The sequence below is a fragment of the Fistularia commersonii genome, chromosome 9, assembly GCF_037954325.1.
Source record: "Fistularia commersonii isolate RoL2024-O1a breed Wild chromosome 9, RoL_Fcom_v1.0, whole genome shotgun sequence".
In the NCBI taxonomy this organism is placed as follows: domain Eukaryota; kingdom Metazoa; phylum Chordata; class Actinopteri; order Syngnathiformes; family Fistulariidae; genus Fistularia; species Fistularia commersonii.
The window spans coordinates 9,911,844-9,929,293 of record NC_141292.1 but is presented as its reverse complement, the minus strand read 5'-3'; the positions used below and the strand labels follow the sequence as shown (position 1 = coordinate 9,929,293).

Below are 17,450 nucleotides of genomic sequence, written 5' to 3'. Positions count from 1 at the left end.
GGCACATATGCCTTACATTTGTGGGACTGCAGGTACAAGTACCCAAAAAAAGAAATAGTTTGTGTATCTCCCTGTAGTTTTTAATGCTGATGTATTTGGAGGGCAGGAAGTTTAAGGAATTTGTGAAGGATGTGGCAGCTACATCACCATCGTGCAATCTCGTCTTCCTAGAGAGCACTTGACTGGACACCTGTGTTACTAAGATAGATTTTTTTCAAATACTAGTGATTAAATATAATGTCTGCTCTTGTTAAATTATAAGTGCTGTATTACATTCTGGGATGGTATTTTTCTCATACTAAACATGTTCAAACAGTGTCTTTCAGTCAACTTCTACTAAAGTTCTCCAATCACAGCAGGATTTGAATTAGATTTTTTGTCTTTTACAGTGGCTTCAAGTTCTCAAAAAAAAAAAAAAAAAAAGATCTTCCAAAAGACCCTATCTTAAAAATGAACTTAACATGAGAATTTCTTTTTGATGTTTATATTTTGTGTGTTGTATGTCCAGCGCAGTGTCTGATGTCGGACTGCTTTTCATTTTCAGCTAAAATGTAACATCTCTCTGCCAGAGACATCTGATGCCAGCCCGGGTGTTACATTCGACGTTATACAAATTCAAAGTTGTATCTGGCCTCTGATCCTCGCAGCAGCCCTTTCAAAATGTAAGTACTTGGTTCAAGGCTGATGGCATAAACAAAATTATCTTAGCATCAAGTAACTAATTACAATAGAAGGGTGGGAATCCAGGTATGAAAGTATGTCAGAACATGGAGGGGGATGTATGACCTATATTTCAATAAGGCACCCAGGGGGTGGTTTATAAATACATCTTCAGTTTTTAGAAGATAGCACAGAAAAACACAAACACGTCATATGGCTGTTATGAATAGTCATTCCATCCACGGTCAATGTAAGAAAATCTATTGCTCTAGCTAACTTCTGATCTTCCCCACACATTTTTCCTTTGACCTTCATGGGCAGGCCGAATATTTTTGAAAAAGACACTGGTGTTTGCTTTGCAAAATGTTTTTTTTCTCCCAGGTTAAATATAAGCTGCCATTTCAGCGGGGCTCCGCGTCTGACAGATACCAGGAGCCTGCGGCTTCTCACCGGCAGATAAATGAAGTGCAAACACCTGAAACAGCAGGGAGATGGTTCTGACAAATCAGCAACATATGGAACTAACAGTTTACACAATCGGTGTGAAAAAAAAGAAAAACATCTGAAAGCATTTGAGACCTGGGATTAATAATAAGACTGTCTGTGAGTTAATGAATGTTAACAACATACACAGAAGTGTGGTCACAAAAGAAGCATCAGTAGGTGGAGAGCAAATGTTTACGTGTATCTCAGTTAGTGAGATTTCTTGATGTGATGTCCAGTTTTTTTCCCCGTTCAAGAAAAATGGCTGAAGGTAGAAAAAAAAAGTAGTCTCACTTTTGTGGAGTTTTGTGTTTCTATGCTCTCTTTTTTTTTTTAATATGTATACGTTTTTGTTGTTCATCAGTTTTGAGTCTTTATTTGTACATTGTGAAACAAATGGCAGACATTCTTGATCATTAACCCTAACCCATTCATTCATTCATTTGTTATCTATAGCCCTTATTCTACACTCAGGGTCAGGGGGTGGTGGGAGGGGGCAGAAGCCAATCGTAGCTGCCATTGGGCGAGAGGTGAGGTTCAACCTGGACTGGATGCCAGTCGATCCCAGGCCCACATACAGAGACATCCAACAAATGAACTCCCTATTTCACACGTCCTATAGAGACATAGAATCATTCATCCTCTTAGTCACATGCCATATGGAGATACATTCATTCATTCACACGTCTGGGAAATTTAGGTTCTCCGGAGAGACTCTCTGGAGACTACTGCATGGAGAACCCAGAGGATACCCATGCAGACATGCAAACGCCACACAGAAAGGGTCGCTGATTGCTGAATGACGGAAGCACACAGTTTTTAAGGAAAATATGTATACATACTGAATCAATGTATGTTCATATATACACTGTATACACAGACATCTATTCATAAGTTGTTGTTTTTTGCCAGGAAATAATAGAACCAAACAAAAGTAAACTGCTATTAAAACATTGAAACAAGTGCAAATATGTGATTTGGTGTTTGCTAAATTTCAAGCCCTCTGCACACTTGTGAGGCCTGCCTCCCCAAAGCAGATTTATAGAGGTTAAAGAATTTTTTTTTTTTTTTACAAAAGATTGGTGAAACATTCTTCAAGTGACAAACTCTGCTCTCACACACTCACACACACACACACACACACACACACACACACACACACACACACACACACACACACACACACACACACACACACACACACACACACACACACACACACACACACACACACACACACACACACACACACACACACACACACACACACACAGACCATTCTTCACAGGTCAAACATTCAAGTGTGTAAACAAAAGCGAAAGCACATTTTTCACTGGTGGGGTACTTTTAAAAATCTCCTCATTGAGGAACAAGTATCTGTTTCTAAAACTGACATTCCTCTGCACAGTTTCCTGCCCTTGTGATCATTGATAAGTGATTATTTTTAAACCAAATGCCGGTCTGTAATGGTCTAACGTTTACATCCAGGGTCCCCAGGCCCCTGTGGGACCTGGGTCACATGCAGGGTCATCCTTAGGGAATGTTATGGGCGAGGCATTCTGCTGGTACTGGTGGAGCCTGGTGAGGAGGAACTCAACTACCTTAGGGAAATGAGCAGATACTTCATTTCTCTCCTCTGGATCTTTCTCGATGTCAAACAGCATCACAGGCTTGAGTGGTTCCGCTTTGGTGAGGTCTGATTGGCTGCTGTTGTGGCCTGGCCGAGGGAACCAGATGTCACAGCCTGCAGGAAACCAGATGAATGAATTTAGCGGTGGACTGGCTCTGAATGTCAATTAAAGGTGAACAGATATATCAGCAACCCGCTATTAGCATTTGGCAGCATGAAAGTATGCATGCTAACAAACTTGACAGAGTGTGACTAGATAAGATGCAACACAAGGAACTGAATTATTTAGGATTCAGTCAATGTTTGAGTTAGCTGGTAATAAAATTTCACATTGAACAGGACTGAAGCATCCACAGTCTTGCTACTGTCCTCCGTTATATTTAGATTTTCATGCCAACACTGACAGAATTTCTTGGGAGTCTTGATTTGGTAATTTCTCCCGGGTTTTTTTTGGCCATTTCATCCTCACTTTTGGATGGTTTGCCATTCGGTTTTAAATAATTCATCACTCATTATTTTGGGTACCCTCTTGAAGCACTTCAGGAAAAGTTTCAGTGCCAAAATTAGCTTGTGTTATTTGCCAAGTGAATTTATCAGGGATAATAATTTAGAGTTAGGTAAAAAAAAAAAAAAAAGAAGTCAAAGGTTCGTGAAAATCAATCCAAAAACATTTTACCTTAGAATCATGAGACATAAGATAAAATCTTGCTGACTTTTAAGGTAATAAATTGAGTTTTAAACATTTGGGGAAATTATGGAAGCACCATTTCTTTAATTGAATTTCTGACAATCATCCCACAACCCCCTCTATCTATGTCCCGTGATCTTGCCCACCCTTGGACTTAGACTAAACATGTCACTGGGGGTGGCGGGAGATACTGACCCGGGTAGCCAGTCAGCAGCTTCCAGTTGGAGGATCGAATGGCAGCGTGAAAGGACACATTGAAACCACGGTTGGACCAGGAGTCTCTGCTGACCGTCTGAGCCAAAGTTAACTGACGGTCTCTGCCAGAACCTGCAGAGAGCAGAGGGGCGAGCAGATCGTGGAGGTCATCCAACTTTAAAAAACATTTTAAAAAGACAAGAGACTTGCTGACGGAGACGATATTAGACTAGCTTTGGATACAAACGCCCTTAGTGGAGGTCTATGAAAGCAGCAGTGAGGGTAGACTGGCACTGCATTTTAGTGCACACCTGAGAAATCGCAGTCAGTATCACATGAGGGTGAGAAAATAAATATATCGGCACCACTTCACCAGAAAGACTCGTTTTTGGGACATAGAATCAACAGTGAAACAGCGGGAACGGGAGGTCTCAGAACAGTGGAGAAAACACAACAAATCCCAAACAATCCTTCTCTTTAAGAGCAGTTTGTTGTCTGTATGAATTTGAAGCCGAAGGAATTCGACAAACACCGTGGTCACGATGTCGACTCAGCACCGGCCTTCGGCAGGAGCAACCGGATATGGAAAACAATATGCGAAACAGCAGCGAGGCATTGTGACTAGCTTCAGCATAAAAAATGTCTTATTCTTGTTTTACCTTAGTCCTGTATCGTCTGCAGCCGGCCTGAGCTCTAGCAGAAAATATCTTCCGAAACTGAGCACACATGTCTGCGTTTAAAAAAAAAAAGAGGATCTAGCCTTGAGAACACTCTCAGGTTCGTGCCGTGATTGACCCTGACAATATGGTCCTGATTATACCGATTTGCTCGTAATTTTGGCCTCCTGAGGTTGTCAAAAACAAGTATTTCCTCTCATTCTTTGCATACAGACAAATCCACTCCCACACAAACTCCATGGTTGCAATGAAAATGTTCCTTTTTTTTCTAAGATCTGTTTTTACTCAAAGATATGAATCCAAGATTAAAACATTTCCGATTACATTGTTTCCGCGATCACATGATAAAAGTGTTGTTACCGAACACAATCTGCGCGCCAGTTTATCTCCTACATGTTGGGGTCAAAAAAGACAATAGCGAATTAAACCATCAGACCAAGATCAACCTCACAATTAGTGAGGACCAGATCATTCTCAGCCAAAGGGCTCTCAATACAGAGAATGCTTTCACACCTGCCTTGTTTGGCCCTGTTGAATTGAACTCTGCTAGTCTTTCCACCATGGTGTGGTTTGTTTGGGCACAACAATCACGCTCAGGTGTAGACCAAATAAAAAAAAAAAAATCAGAGAGGATAAGCACACTGCTGTCAACTGAAGGGAGGGTGGGGAGGGGATTTCAGGACTGCAGTCGTTTGACCTCATTTCCAGGACACCATTTGTCCACAAAAGACTGCCCATTAGTAGGAATGAGCGGCGGTGCTTTGTCCAAATTCCAATTTCTAATGGTTCATCCCCAAATGGTTCAATGTACACACTGAGGTGTGGAAAGGTGTTTACTGAAGAAACCACACCACACTGCGTTTATCACATTTAGCATTTGCCAGGAGTAACTGCCGTCTCAAGAACACTGAACACCTGTGCTATTTTAGGAGACGTGGCATCCTTAAAGCAGCTTCAAACAAACCAAACACAGAGTAATTTCTCACATTCATCCTTTGCATGAGGCAAGGGGCCTCAAAGCAGGCCCAGCTCATCTTGATCCACCACTGGGCTAAAGAAAGGGATGGCGGTGGGAATAGGCAATGAAAGAGCGAGGAAATTGCAAGGAGAGTAGAAGAGTGGAGGGGAAATTTGGGAAAGGGGTGGGGGGTGATTTAAGGCTTGGTCTAAATCCAAGTGTTCTCTCTCTCTCTCTCTGTCGACAAGCAGGAAGTGCAAGAACCCCTCTGTGACCTGTTTAGTCAGGATCCCTCTTCTTAACGCGAAGCGAGCGATTTTGGAGAGCAACATGAAAGGATAAGTGTGTAAAAAGCAGGCCGAAAAAAAAGTCTTTTCAAGAGCTAAATAGAGGGGAGAGGAAGAAGACTGAAAGAGGAAAACAAAACCTAAAGAACCATGAAGAGAGAGGGAAAAGGGAGACGTGGGTTAATAAAGAGCGAAGGCCTGGAATGCATCAAGCAAGGCCAGTTGTCACTGTGCTGGATTCAAAGAGAATGTGACAATGAAAGCTTGTAAAGTACCAGTGTTTTTCTACCTCCTCATCCTCTGACAGATTTGGATGGTAATGGCCAATGGTAAACTTGCAGGGTAATAGGGGCACCTTTGGTTTGAGCTGTATAAACTTACAAAATAGCATTTAACCAGTAATTGGATGGTACATCTATTTAACAGAGGCTGTTGGAAAGGATTCACAAATTCTGAGCTTCTTGGTATACCTAAAAGCCATAGGGCAGGTTCACTTTATTGTGCTGAAGGAGCATAAGCCACAACTTGCTGAAATTCAGGAATAAAAAAATTTAAGAGGTATCCTAATCTGACCTAGAAAACTGGGCCTTCATTCGATCCTTTATTTCAATGCCAGTCTACACAACGAAACCATCATTTGCTACTAACCCTTGTGTTGAACCAAATAAATATAACACTGTTTTTAATTTTTTATCTTAAATCCTTTTATAATCACACGCACGCACGTACCAGACATTATATTTGGGGGTGAATGTGATCGTATCGGCAGATTTATGACATCACTGACAGTCTATTGACCTATATATCAGATCACATCAGCAGCGAAACAACCCAAGTTCTTATAATAATAATGACTTCATAACTTAAAACCGCCTCTGGGCTACTCCTCCCCGGCTGTATTCAGATCCTCTTTATCATCACATATTTCAACTCCATTCTGTGTTGCACTACCTCAGACTTGACAAATTTAGCACTGCAAGATGAGTAAGTACTTTTTAACCACCTTTTAATGGTGAGCTTTCTTTCACCTTTTGCGGTGACTCCTTTGAGGTAAACATAGAATCTACAAAACTCTCCATAGTGATGAAATATCACACTGAAGTAATGTGGACAATTTGGCTTAATTCAAAAAGCATTTGTCAAAAAAACCTAACGGAGCCTGGGTGAGAGAAACAATAATGGCCACTTTCAACAGGATCAAGATTTTAGGACTCTGCCACCTCCACAGATGACTTTGGAGGAAGTTGGACAACTTAAATCACTGCATGCTACTGAAATCAAAGAAAGAGTGGTCCTGATGTGGAATAATTCGGCCAGCTGGAGAGCATATTTGAGGGTGGTGGTGTGGAAATTGGGTCTGGAGGACACCATCTGATTTTCTATGGCTTTGGTTTTTGTGATAATTCACTGCAACTTAAACTGAGGCTCCTATGCATAAAAAGTGTCCTGAGCAACACATTTTGAAACTTCTGTACCGCAACAGAGAAAATTAAAATGTGCTTTTAATAATTGAAATTGGATGACAAAAAAAAAACAGTCATATCTTCACGGAGGATCATAAGGCCTGCTAACATTCTTTGCCACTTGCGGTACATCTGTAGAACATTTCTGAAATAATTTTACCTCTCAGATACCGCTACTATTCCTGAATGTATTTCTAAGGTGCAGTATCATCCACAAAGTCAGAAATAGTGGGCTCAGGTCACCCCCTGTCCCCCACCCTTTCACAGAAGTGGTTTGTTCCACCTTATATTAAGTGGTTTAGGCAAAAATGAAATGGGTGAAAAAAAAACCTCAGAAGAACTATTTCCTGGAAACCTCCATACAATCAAAGTTTAGACAGTACACACACACACACACACACACACAATGCCCTCAAATGTCAACTATCTCAGATTTCAAAAGTGTTGAATGATTGTCCTTTAAGCCTTATATTTTGAGCATTCCTCAGATCCAAACAGAACAGCAAACATGGCCTTGTCATCGTCATGGATCTGTAATCATACATCAACATTTTACTAATAAGTTAGGCTAATTAATTTTCTAAACGACTTATTATTTAATCTCAGTAATTCATGATCATTGCAAAAAAAAAACCTGTGAAATAAATGATGACACTAACCCCGAGTACATTTCTAATCAAAGCAAAGTTCGGGACATCATCTGGTACGAGTCACCATGGGAATGAATCCACTAACTCCTGCTTCCAAACAAAAACATAAACAAAATAAAACTTCCGTTTCTCATGAAAATGACATGACAAGGATTTCTAATAAGCAGATGTAAGTCTGTTCATGTGCTGCTCTTAATAAGCTTTGACGCAGGTCAATTGGATTCACGATGTCTGACGTCCGTGAGAACCAGCACAAACAAGGACCCCTTGATAAAGATTGTGCGGAGAAGACATCAATTGCAATCTTAGAGAAAGAGGAAGAAAAAAAGCATTTGAGGGAGAACGCACAGAGAGGGGAAGTTGCATGAGGTTTCCATCACCTCATCATTGCTTCATCAAGCTGTTGCCGTCACAGGCAGATGAGCTACGGCCCCGGTTGAAAACAGCATGTCCTCCATGTGTGAGGAGAATAAGTACCAAAGTCCAAAGACGATAGACTTCCTAAAAGGAACTGTTTCTGATTACTTTAACTTAAGGATTACTAAGCGATAACGCGTGATCTATATACACTCCAGCTTTGATCGCTACCTGTAGCCTTGGGAGGTAAATTGCTGAAGCCTTGTGCTAGACCATTTATCAATTTTTCCAGAAAGGCACCAAGGTGGCCACAAAACTCACACTGACCACCTCTCATCCACATTTTCCTGCTAATATAAGTCTAAATAATGAAGTTTCCGTGTTGTTTTCATGTGCCTTTCGAGGTCAATATTTTGGTTTGGTATATAGCCAAAATGGTGGCTGCAATTTCAACAACATGCTAATTCGGACATTCTACTTTGACTGTCCAGTCAACAGGACACGAGCTCAAGCAAGGCTTTTGCTGATATAGTATGGTTTGCTTGAGAATTTTTGTGTGCGAAACCAAACATTTGAAGGGATACCGAAACGAAGCTGCAACTTGTCTATAAACACGCCACTGGTTTTTATTCAAAGGCGGCAGCAGGACTAACACAAGCACCAACATTCGCGTCCACCCAAAAGGCCTGGAATGAAAAAGAATGTTGTGTTGGCCCGTTACTGCATTTTAGCTTCTGCGAGGACAAACTGAACAAAAAGAAGACATAAGCAAAAAAAGAAAAAAAATCCAAGATGCAGTATTTATAATTCTCACAAGGCTTGAAATAATTTATACAGATTTGAGGTGTTGTGGCTAGGGCTGCATCAGTCCTTTGAAATGACTTGGTTTTTCTGTCCCCGTGGGAACAAACACCCATCAAAGAAGCCCCATGAACTCTTAATGGAACTAACTAAAAAACCAAGGTTTTGTGCTTTTTCAACAGCAGGCTCATTCTCCCTGCAGTCCAGCACATACTTCCAATAAGACAAAGTGCAGCATAATAAAACAGGCCCTTCTTTGATGGAGCCCAGCGGTCTTTGAAATCAGCCTGTACGTAGCAACACACTGTTTCTTCTCATTGCAGTTTGATATAAAGTAGATTTTTGTAGGGCGAAGCTCACAGACTGTTTTCAATGACGTCAGGCTGACTAAACCTCCTGGCAGTTACTCTTCGGACCTTGGGAGTGAAGTAACGGAATCACTGATGCTTGTATCAGTTATCTCTCAAATCTCTTCACTTGGCCTTGTTGGCATTTTTTAAATAACCTACACACAGACCCTCGGCAGGGGAACTAATGGAACAAGACCTTTGTCTTAATATTTGTCTGAAATGACAGAGCAATCAGAAAGTCATAGCTTGACATATTAAGTCTAAATCTCCAATGAGCAGACCAAGCAAGGTGAAGCGTGAACTTACAGGGAACAATTTCATTAAACAGAGGATCGATGTTGTGCAGCAGCTCCAGTCTTGGTGAGGCGAAGCCTTGGCTATAAAGACAAAAGCAGAGTTGCTCTATAAACATATGGATATACAACCAACTCGCTCCATCCAGGATATCTTGACTCATGCACTGTAAAAGCTGCTGGGATATGTGAATCTAAACCAGCTGGCTGCTGTTCACCAGCCAGTCGTATGCTCTGACCACACTCCGCCGCAGAGAAAACGCATCGCTCTCACTGACCACAGTGTCTGATAACAAAACAGAAATAACTCACTGCCCTGCCTGCCTACTGTTCTGGGCCCTCATTAACTTTTCATTTCAACAGATGAGGCTGTCAGGCTGCTGCTTTCTATAACGGCCCAGCCAATTAAACTCTAAATGAAAGTATAATACAGTGAAAATAAACAGCAGTGTGTGCCCAGTGTTGTTTAGCAACACCGGCAGCCAGGAGTCAGCTGATGTACGTCAGCCAATAGACTGGAGCGGAGGCTGTGAGTAGTAGTTTGTGGTCCAGGCTGAGCATTGATTTTCTGCTGCAAGCCCTCAATTTCATCTCCTTCACTGTGTCCGCATTTAGTTTACAAATATAAAGTGTCAGTCAAAAAGGGCTCAGCGACAATTTGTGTGATGACCTTTGTGTGATGTACATGGAAAGTGCATCTGTGGCCAGGAAAACTGCTTCACATGATTTATTAAACTCTTATCAATTACTCCGCAGAGCACTCTTCAACAGAGGGGGTTTTTCCCTGTTAATTTTGAATGCATTTCTTGCTGATTCAGAGGGAACAGCATGCTTACTTAAGAAATTTCTTCCATAGTCTTAGATTGGCCATTTCTACATAATTTCTTGCAAGCTTTAAGGGATTGTTCATTTTCAGCCGACTTTGGGAAAAATGTGTGAGTAACCTATTGATAATTTACTGGTTAGTTTCTTTGTGATTCTCCTGTCATTTCTTTCCAAATTTTCTGTGATTTCGAGCACAAAAATCATTTGTGCCTGGACATTAAAAATTTCATATTTTAAAGATGTGAACATTTTCCATTCCAAAGAGCCACAAAAACGCATGCTACAATATTCTTAAGGATATCGGATATTTATGGTCAAGGTCACCTGATGGCGTTCCACACGTTGAATCCATCCAGTGGCTTTGTGGAGTTTGTGCTCCCTCCTGCCAGGCCGACCAGAGTAGGCAGCCAGTCAGACATGTGGATGAGTTCGTGGCTTACAGCCCCGGGTCGCTTCAGTAGCGGGCTGGAGACGAAGCCGATTCCCCGGACTCCGCCTTCCCACAGTGACCACTTCCTCCCTCGCAGCGGCCAGTTGCTGCCACCAGAAAGCGTCTGACCTCCATTGTCTGTCAAAAATCCAGCATTGAACTGCGGGATGCCTCACACAGCTTCTGTTGCATGTTTACATACATCCACAATCAGGAAATAAATCCCTCATGTCATGAAAAAGGCTAAAATTCCCCTGAATTGAGATTTGAATACAAAAAACAGGCACCAGAGAGAAACAAAGACTTTTTAAACATTACGGTGGACAAAATAAAGTATCTAAACCGTTTCAAGTATTGGGGTGTATTATTTAAAAGTTGGATTATCATCAGTTGTATCTTGGATGCACTGAATGGGATTAAACTAGCTAATACCAGAATAACACACAAGAAAGGTCTTGGAGAGCTTGCTAGTTAAAAAGTTCCCTGCTGTTTACATCTTCAGCACATGATCATCATATCGCCAACAGAGAATGGATTCATTTCAAACTTTGCATTGTCAATCTGGTGTAAGATTTCTCTGACAACCAAATTAGAGTTGATTATTTTGAATAAATATGTTGATAGCCTTGATTCATTGGACAAGGTGCTTCATTAGAGAAAAGTATAATGTGCTAATGCACACAGAGACAGTCAATAGATCCCACTATCATGGACTTATGTATATGAAATGGAATTTGGGATACACCTTTTTAATCAGGCACTGCCAGATTTTTTTTAATCTATATATATATATTTTTTTGTATTTTATTATTCTTATTAATCCCTTACGAAGATTTCTTCTCTGTATATAACCTATCATATGCGAACATTGAGCAGTTGGCAGCCACTTAGCAGCGCCAGGGGAGCATTAAGGGGTTCAGTGTCTTACTCAACAACACTTCAACAGGCTACGAGGAGGCGGGAATCAAACTGATATATATCAAAATTAGGAGGAAAAACACTTTTTTGTAGCCAGATTTCTTCATTTGAATGCCAGTAAAAGCTACAGTATGTAACATGCAGTGCTCCATGTCCAGAGTTAAACGCTTGAGCAAAACTCAGTTCATTTATCTATAAATTTATCTTGCAAGTGAAATGGGATTTTACAACTCTGTGATCTGGGTGATGTCAAAAAGGGGACTTCATAATATCCCATACTTATTACTCAGCCCCTATATAAGAAAACCTGAATAAGTAAATTGCTTAAATATATGTGTTTAACTAGTCGATACTGGCCTAATAACTTTGTCCAAATGAAATTGCTACTTCAAATGAAGAATCCTCTTGTGAAGGCCTTGGTTTCGCAATGTGATTTAAGTTCCAACCAGCACACAACTGCACACACAAGCAGTTAAACTGACTATCATCATCCCAACTAAATCGTTCCAATATAAACACAATTGTTTAATCACATCCAGACAGGGCTCCCTTTCAGCAACAGTGTCATGCAGTCCAGGGAGTAGTCTGAGCCGGTTCCCCAGCTCTTCTGGAAAAGACCCTCTGCTTCTTAATGCCTTTTCAAGCTGCTTTTCTCTACGGGCCAGTTCTGCCCCCAGTTTCCCCTGTGCTCTTGTGCTCGTTTGCTTTACAGTAAAGTCCCGCTGAGGCAGCTCGTTGCAGAACATTTCATCAAAAAGGAATCTGAGGGTGCTCCGAGCTCGGGTTCACCTCATTTCTGCTGCCTCTGAGACATATAGGTCAGTGATAACGGGCTAAGAGCAGGGAATAATATAGCCACTTATTTTTCCATCACAATGTTTATACATCATTTTATATCCCAGTGAGCCAAAGTCAATCTGATATTATATAAGCTTTTCAACACTCTCTCACTGAAGCAGGAACAGGTTTTCCACTTATTTTTTGAGATCGTTTTCAGCAACAGTTCAGCAATTTGGTATGAAAGACATTGATGCACTTTTCTTCCCACTTCTAATATCAAAATATAAATCACATATTTTTTCAGGGTAACTATTTTTTGTCAATATTTTGTTATTTCAGAATAATTTTCTGATAGAGCCCACGACTTAAGTAATTTCATGCTCATTTTAAGAGTAATTTTCTTCCTAATTTTGAGGCAATTTTTAACTAAAGCTCTCGTATTTTTAATCTACTCCAAAGGTAATTAGAATAGAAAGGTCATTTAATTTTTTTTTCTTGCTTGTCTGAAAAATATTTTTTTACGGCCAATTTTTTTTTCGAATTTTGTAATTTGTAAACTCATTTCAAGTTGTAAAACTAGTTTAAATGTAGCTTCATTTAAGACACCAAAACCATTTCTTGCCTAAGAAAAAAGAAAAAGTTTTTTTCCCCTACTCCAAGTTCTTTTTTTCCCCTCGACCAAATCTGAACAACTGTTATCCGGGTTTTTTTTGGGTGATGCGCGAGGAAATGTTTGGAGCTCTTTCTGAGCTTCTGCCAGGCATATGGCTGGCGGAATCTTCCCAGTCAGAGCCAACCAAATGTGTGGAACTACAATGAAACAGGCCACCTACTGCAGCACACTATAGGCATAAAATCTCACACTTTACTCTCACAGCATTGTTCCGCTATTCTAATTACCCTTTAAAAAACCCTGCTTGCTAAAAATAACCCACCACCTTCAAAGGACTTACCTTCTTTTACATCATTACAAGTTCCAAATGTGGAAAGCCATGAGCAGACACATGTTGACAAGCTGCTGCAGAGGCCCCTGTTCATCTAGTTTAGGTGGTTTCAGCCCAGCCAGTTTATGTTCCTCACCCAACGCTTATATTTAGCTTTAAACTAATGTGCCATAAAGGTCAAACCACACTGGGACTCCAGTGGTCTTTATGAAGAATATTATTTTTTCCATCAGAGTGATTTCATTCTGACAGTTTTTGTCTCCAGACAAAACCAACCCAGGACGATACTGCCCTCTGCTGGACATTAGGGCTACAACTAAGGGGGGTTTACTGGAGGATCGATCAGTGGAAAAATAAACATCTTCGAGTGTACTGTTCATTTGTTTGCTTTGACTGTATGACACTTCCTAATGTTTAGGATTCCACATAGCTCTTGTCTCATGTGCACAACACGTCCCTACATCTACAGATAACATTATGATTTACTGACAGGAATCAGGCCAACCATCACATCAAATAAGTTAAAAAAGTACCTTAATCTAATTATGAAAATTGTGCATGCTAAGTCCAAGTCAGAAAGGGTATATATGTAATTATTAACTTATTTGCTTTAGACAGCTTCTGAATGCAGCTCTAAAAGCATTTTAAACTAAATCTGTGAGAATGCTAAGAATGCCTGCTCAACAATATCTACCCTCAATATTTGCCTTTAATTTGGTTTGGTTTCCAGTCATCATGCACAATGGCCCTGCCTACTATAGAAAATAAAAGCATAGACATTCTTGCGACGTAATGCAACAGAAGACAATGATGTCTTTATTGAATAAACCTGTTCTAAATCATCTCTCACTTTCACCACAAAGGCATTTACAAAAGGATTTTATTCTCACAAAAATGTCTTTTTCTGACTAAAATGTAAACTGGTCTTTACTAACACTGACTTAGTTTCCATGCTGGCGCACTATAAAAGCTTCCACTGGAAGAAAAATCACAGTGGAAACTACGTTACCATTTCCAGATGCCTTTGCCGCATTATCCAATCTGTGTGTGAAACTTGTTTTCGTTGTAGATTCTTAGTTGAATTTTACAGTTGGAATGGTTTCAGTACTAGCTTGCATCTTGAAGCAGCTAAAGGACTCTTCAGAAGCAAGACTGCTGCTTAGTGTGTCATTCTCACAGGTAAATAAACCACCTGAGCAATTGTTCCTGATCAGGCTGACACCCTGTTCATACTTATTCCTAGTTTTTGAAATTGAGATGATTAATATTATCATAACAACATCAGTTAATAACTGATCACTATGACAATACTATGGAGCTATTTTTGCTACTTCTCTATAATATTAAACCATGGATTCATCATCACATTGGCATTTCTTTGACTCCCCACAACAAAGTTGTCATCCTATGCCTCAGTTCAGAAACATACCTGTTGAGAACACCAGGACTGAGTTTTCCCACAATCCTGCCTGACGCAGTGCAAGGCTAATGTTGCCCACAGCCTCGTCCATTGCAGACACCATGCCAGCATACACTTTTCGTTTGGGGTTTTTGATGAAACTGTAGGGAGCCATGTATTTCTCTGGGACCTGCAGGGGTGAATGGACCGCCTGCAGAGCCACGTAGAGGAAGAGTGGCTGGAAAACATGGTACAGTGTGAGATCAAGGAAATAGGGTATATCATACCATATTGAATCATATTATGCAGTGCTGTATGATTTATGAAATATTACATTAATTTATTTTTTGATACATATATACATATGAACTAAAAACAATACTTCAGCTTTAAAAGACAAAAAACAGGATTATATGACATGATGTTTGTTTATGTCTCACCCTATTTGGGTCATGTTTGCCGATAATGCTGACAGCTCTCTGGCTGAACAGTTCAGTGGAATATTCTCCAGTATACGCTGTGGCAACTTCCTCTCCGTCCCTCAGGTCCAGCGCACAGCGGGTGAGGTTGAGTGCAGCGATGGGGTAACAGCGGAAATGAGTGTAGTAATCCTCGCTGCCTGTCAGGTAGCCTGCAGCCCCAAGTGGACAAGAGTTCATCGGTTTATTAGAATTTAATAAAATATCTGATCACCTTGTTATATTTCCAGCAAGCTCTTAGGTAAACATGTAAGAATGGTGATATTTGGTTAAGTCCTGTGACCATCTGTTTGAAAATACTGAGTATATCTGAAATTTGTTGTTTTTATAAAACAACAGAAGACTTTTCAATGCCTCTTTGATATTAAAGTGCCCATGGTTTTTACAGACTAATCAATAATATCACATGTTGAACCCAGCTCCACTATGGCAATATTTAAATCCGCTCACCAAACAATGTAGTCAGAATTATGTATGACCATTAAACCAGTCATAGGGTGATGAGACCTGCAACACTAAATGGTTTAGAGACGGGACGCAGATGAGGTTTTCTTTGGAAGTGACGAGAATGTATTGGGACAGCATGTTAGATCTTTCAGAGATAAGGTCAGAAAAGAGATCGTCTGGACATGTACAGAGGAGGGATATTGAATATATCGGTAGAAGGATGCTGTGATCGATGCTGTGAGAGAGGACATGGTGGTTAGTCGGTGTCATAGAAGATGATACAGAGAATAGGGTTAGATGGAGGAGGTTGAATTGCTTTGGCGACCCCTGAAGGCAGTAGCTGAAAGTAAAAGAAGAAGATTGAAACAGTCATCGGGATATCTTTCAGAATGAGCTTTAGTGTATTATTATAATAACACTGTTGATTCCAGCGGAGTGACTCGTGGCTTTCCAAAGCAGAATGATTCCTCATTACAGGATAGGTTTATTGAACACACCAAAGTAAGTGTCAAAGCCCCGACGAGTGGGCAGGCAGTCCTTCTTGTACATCCCAAGGTGCCACTTGCCCACCATGTGTGTTTGGTAGCCTGCCTCCTTCATCAGCTGAGGCAGCAGCTTTTCATCCAGGGGCACACAGTAGGGCTGGCAGGGCCAGATGATCTGGTGCTGCATGCCTGTGTGGATCTGAGAGGACACAGTCTAAAAAACTAAAACGCTTCGTTTGGAAACATTTAGACTTTGTTTCAAATTTAGGCTAAGGGGGGGACAAAGCAGTTCCCTGTGCGTCAACACTGAAGCCCACTGAAAGTTCAAAATAAATCGTCTGCAATTTTGTCCAGTAGTTCTACTTTCCAACAACCTAAATTTAGGGTTTCCGATGGCTGGACGTTTCTTCTAACCATTCAAAAATCCCCTCGGTTGATGTCACCAAAAATAGCAAGAAATGACCATAGAACGACAAGGAAACTACTTTAGCTCGAACTTGAAACAACCTCAAAATGCACTTACTGTATTATACATAAACAAATCGACTTTTAGAAACACATAGGAACAATTTTGAGGAAATTTATCCACACTAAAGTTTACCCAAAGCCGGGTAAGCACCTGATATCTCCCCGTCATGAGCTGGTTCCTGGACGGAGTACACAGAGGCTGGACATAGTAGTTCTCCAGGCGGACTCCTCCGGCGGACAGCCGGTCCAGGTTCGGCGTCCTGACCTCGGAGCCGTGGTAGCCCACGTCGTACCAGCCAAAGTCGTCCGCAAGAATAAACACCACATGCGGCTGCCGAGCCGCTAGAACCGAAGAACAGCTGACGGTGAAGGCAGCGATAATAAGAGAACAAACCGGCAGGCTGTCAGGCATTTTAATTCTGCAGGTAACTTCGGTGAAACCAAGGCTAGCTTGCCAGTCTGCCGCTTTCTAAACAAGGAAGTCCGGCTGTTTGCTACGGAATCTGAAATCACGTGAAACCTCGGAAGATCTCGTGTCACCCGACAAAACACGAAGCAGTTCACCGTAGCGGGAACTTTTTACATCTTCCGTAAATTGACCTTTTTTAACTTAAACTTAACTTGAAATTTTAACTTTTTGTGAGTAGAAGGTCTACATATGGGTGTGTTTTTTTTGTGAATCAGTTTCCATTACTGTCCACATCATCATTCAAGTGTTTTTTTAGAGATTCAAGTATAATCTATAGCACAAATATCAGTATTTATGATAAAATTTATTATAAC

At 40.8% G+C, this 17,450-nt stretch overlaps 1 protein-coding gene across 3 annotated transcripts; it reads right to left on the bottom strand.

The window, feature by feature from the left end:
• Positions 1-1,628: 1,628 nt before the first annotated feature.
• Positions 1,629-17,134, bottom strand: arsb (arylsulfatase B). 3 transcript variants are annotated; one of them, XM_086152394.1, is made up of 9 exons: positions 16,819-17,134; positions 16,212-16,398; positions 15,229-15,419; positions 14,819-15,026; positions 10,642-10,885; positions 9,506-9,576; positions 3,657-3,788; positions 2,745-2,887; positions 1,629-1,759 (listed from the first exon to the last, which is right to left on the bottom strand). In XM_086152394.1, the coding sequence occupies exons 1-9, from the start codon at positions 17,077-17,079 to the stop codon at positions 1,751-1,753; spliced, it is 1,446 nt and encodes a 481-aa protein (XP_086008520.1). In that variant the 5' UTR covers positions 17,080-17,134; the 3' UTR covers positions 1,629-1,750. The 3 variants fall into 3 exon arrangements, with proteins under 3 accessions (XP_086008520.1, XP_086008521.1, XP_086008519.1); XM_086152393.1 differs by lacking the exon at positions 1,629-1,759 and having other exon boundaries at positions 2,200-2,887; XM_086152395.1 differs by lacking the exons at positions 1,629-1,759; positions 9,506-9,576 and having other exon boundaries at positions 2,199-2,887.
• Positions 17,135-17,450: the final 316 nt, after the last annotated feature.

What these genes read in the sequence shown, in the direction of transcription:
- arsb (XM_086152393.1), bottom strand. Translation starts at nt 17,079, where the DNA reads ATGCCTGACAGCCTGCCGGTTTGTTCTCTTATTATCGCTGCCTTCACC. An exon ending in GCAAACATGACCCAAATAGG is followed by an intron (nt 15,027 to 15,228) that starts GTGAGACATAAA and finishes CATGTTTTCCAG; the next exon opens with CCACTCTTCCTCTACGTGGC. An exon ending in AGTCCTGGTGTTCTCAACAG is followed by an intron (nt 10,886 to 14,818) that starts GTATGTTTCTGA and finishes GATTTTTGACAG; the next exon opens with ACAATGGAGGTCAGACGCTT.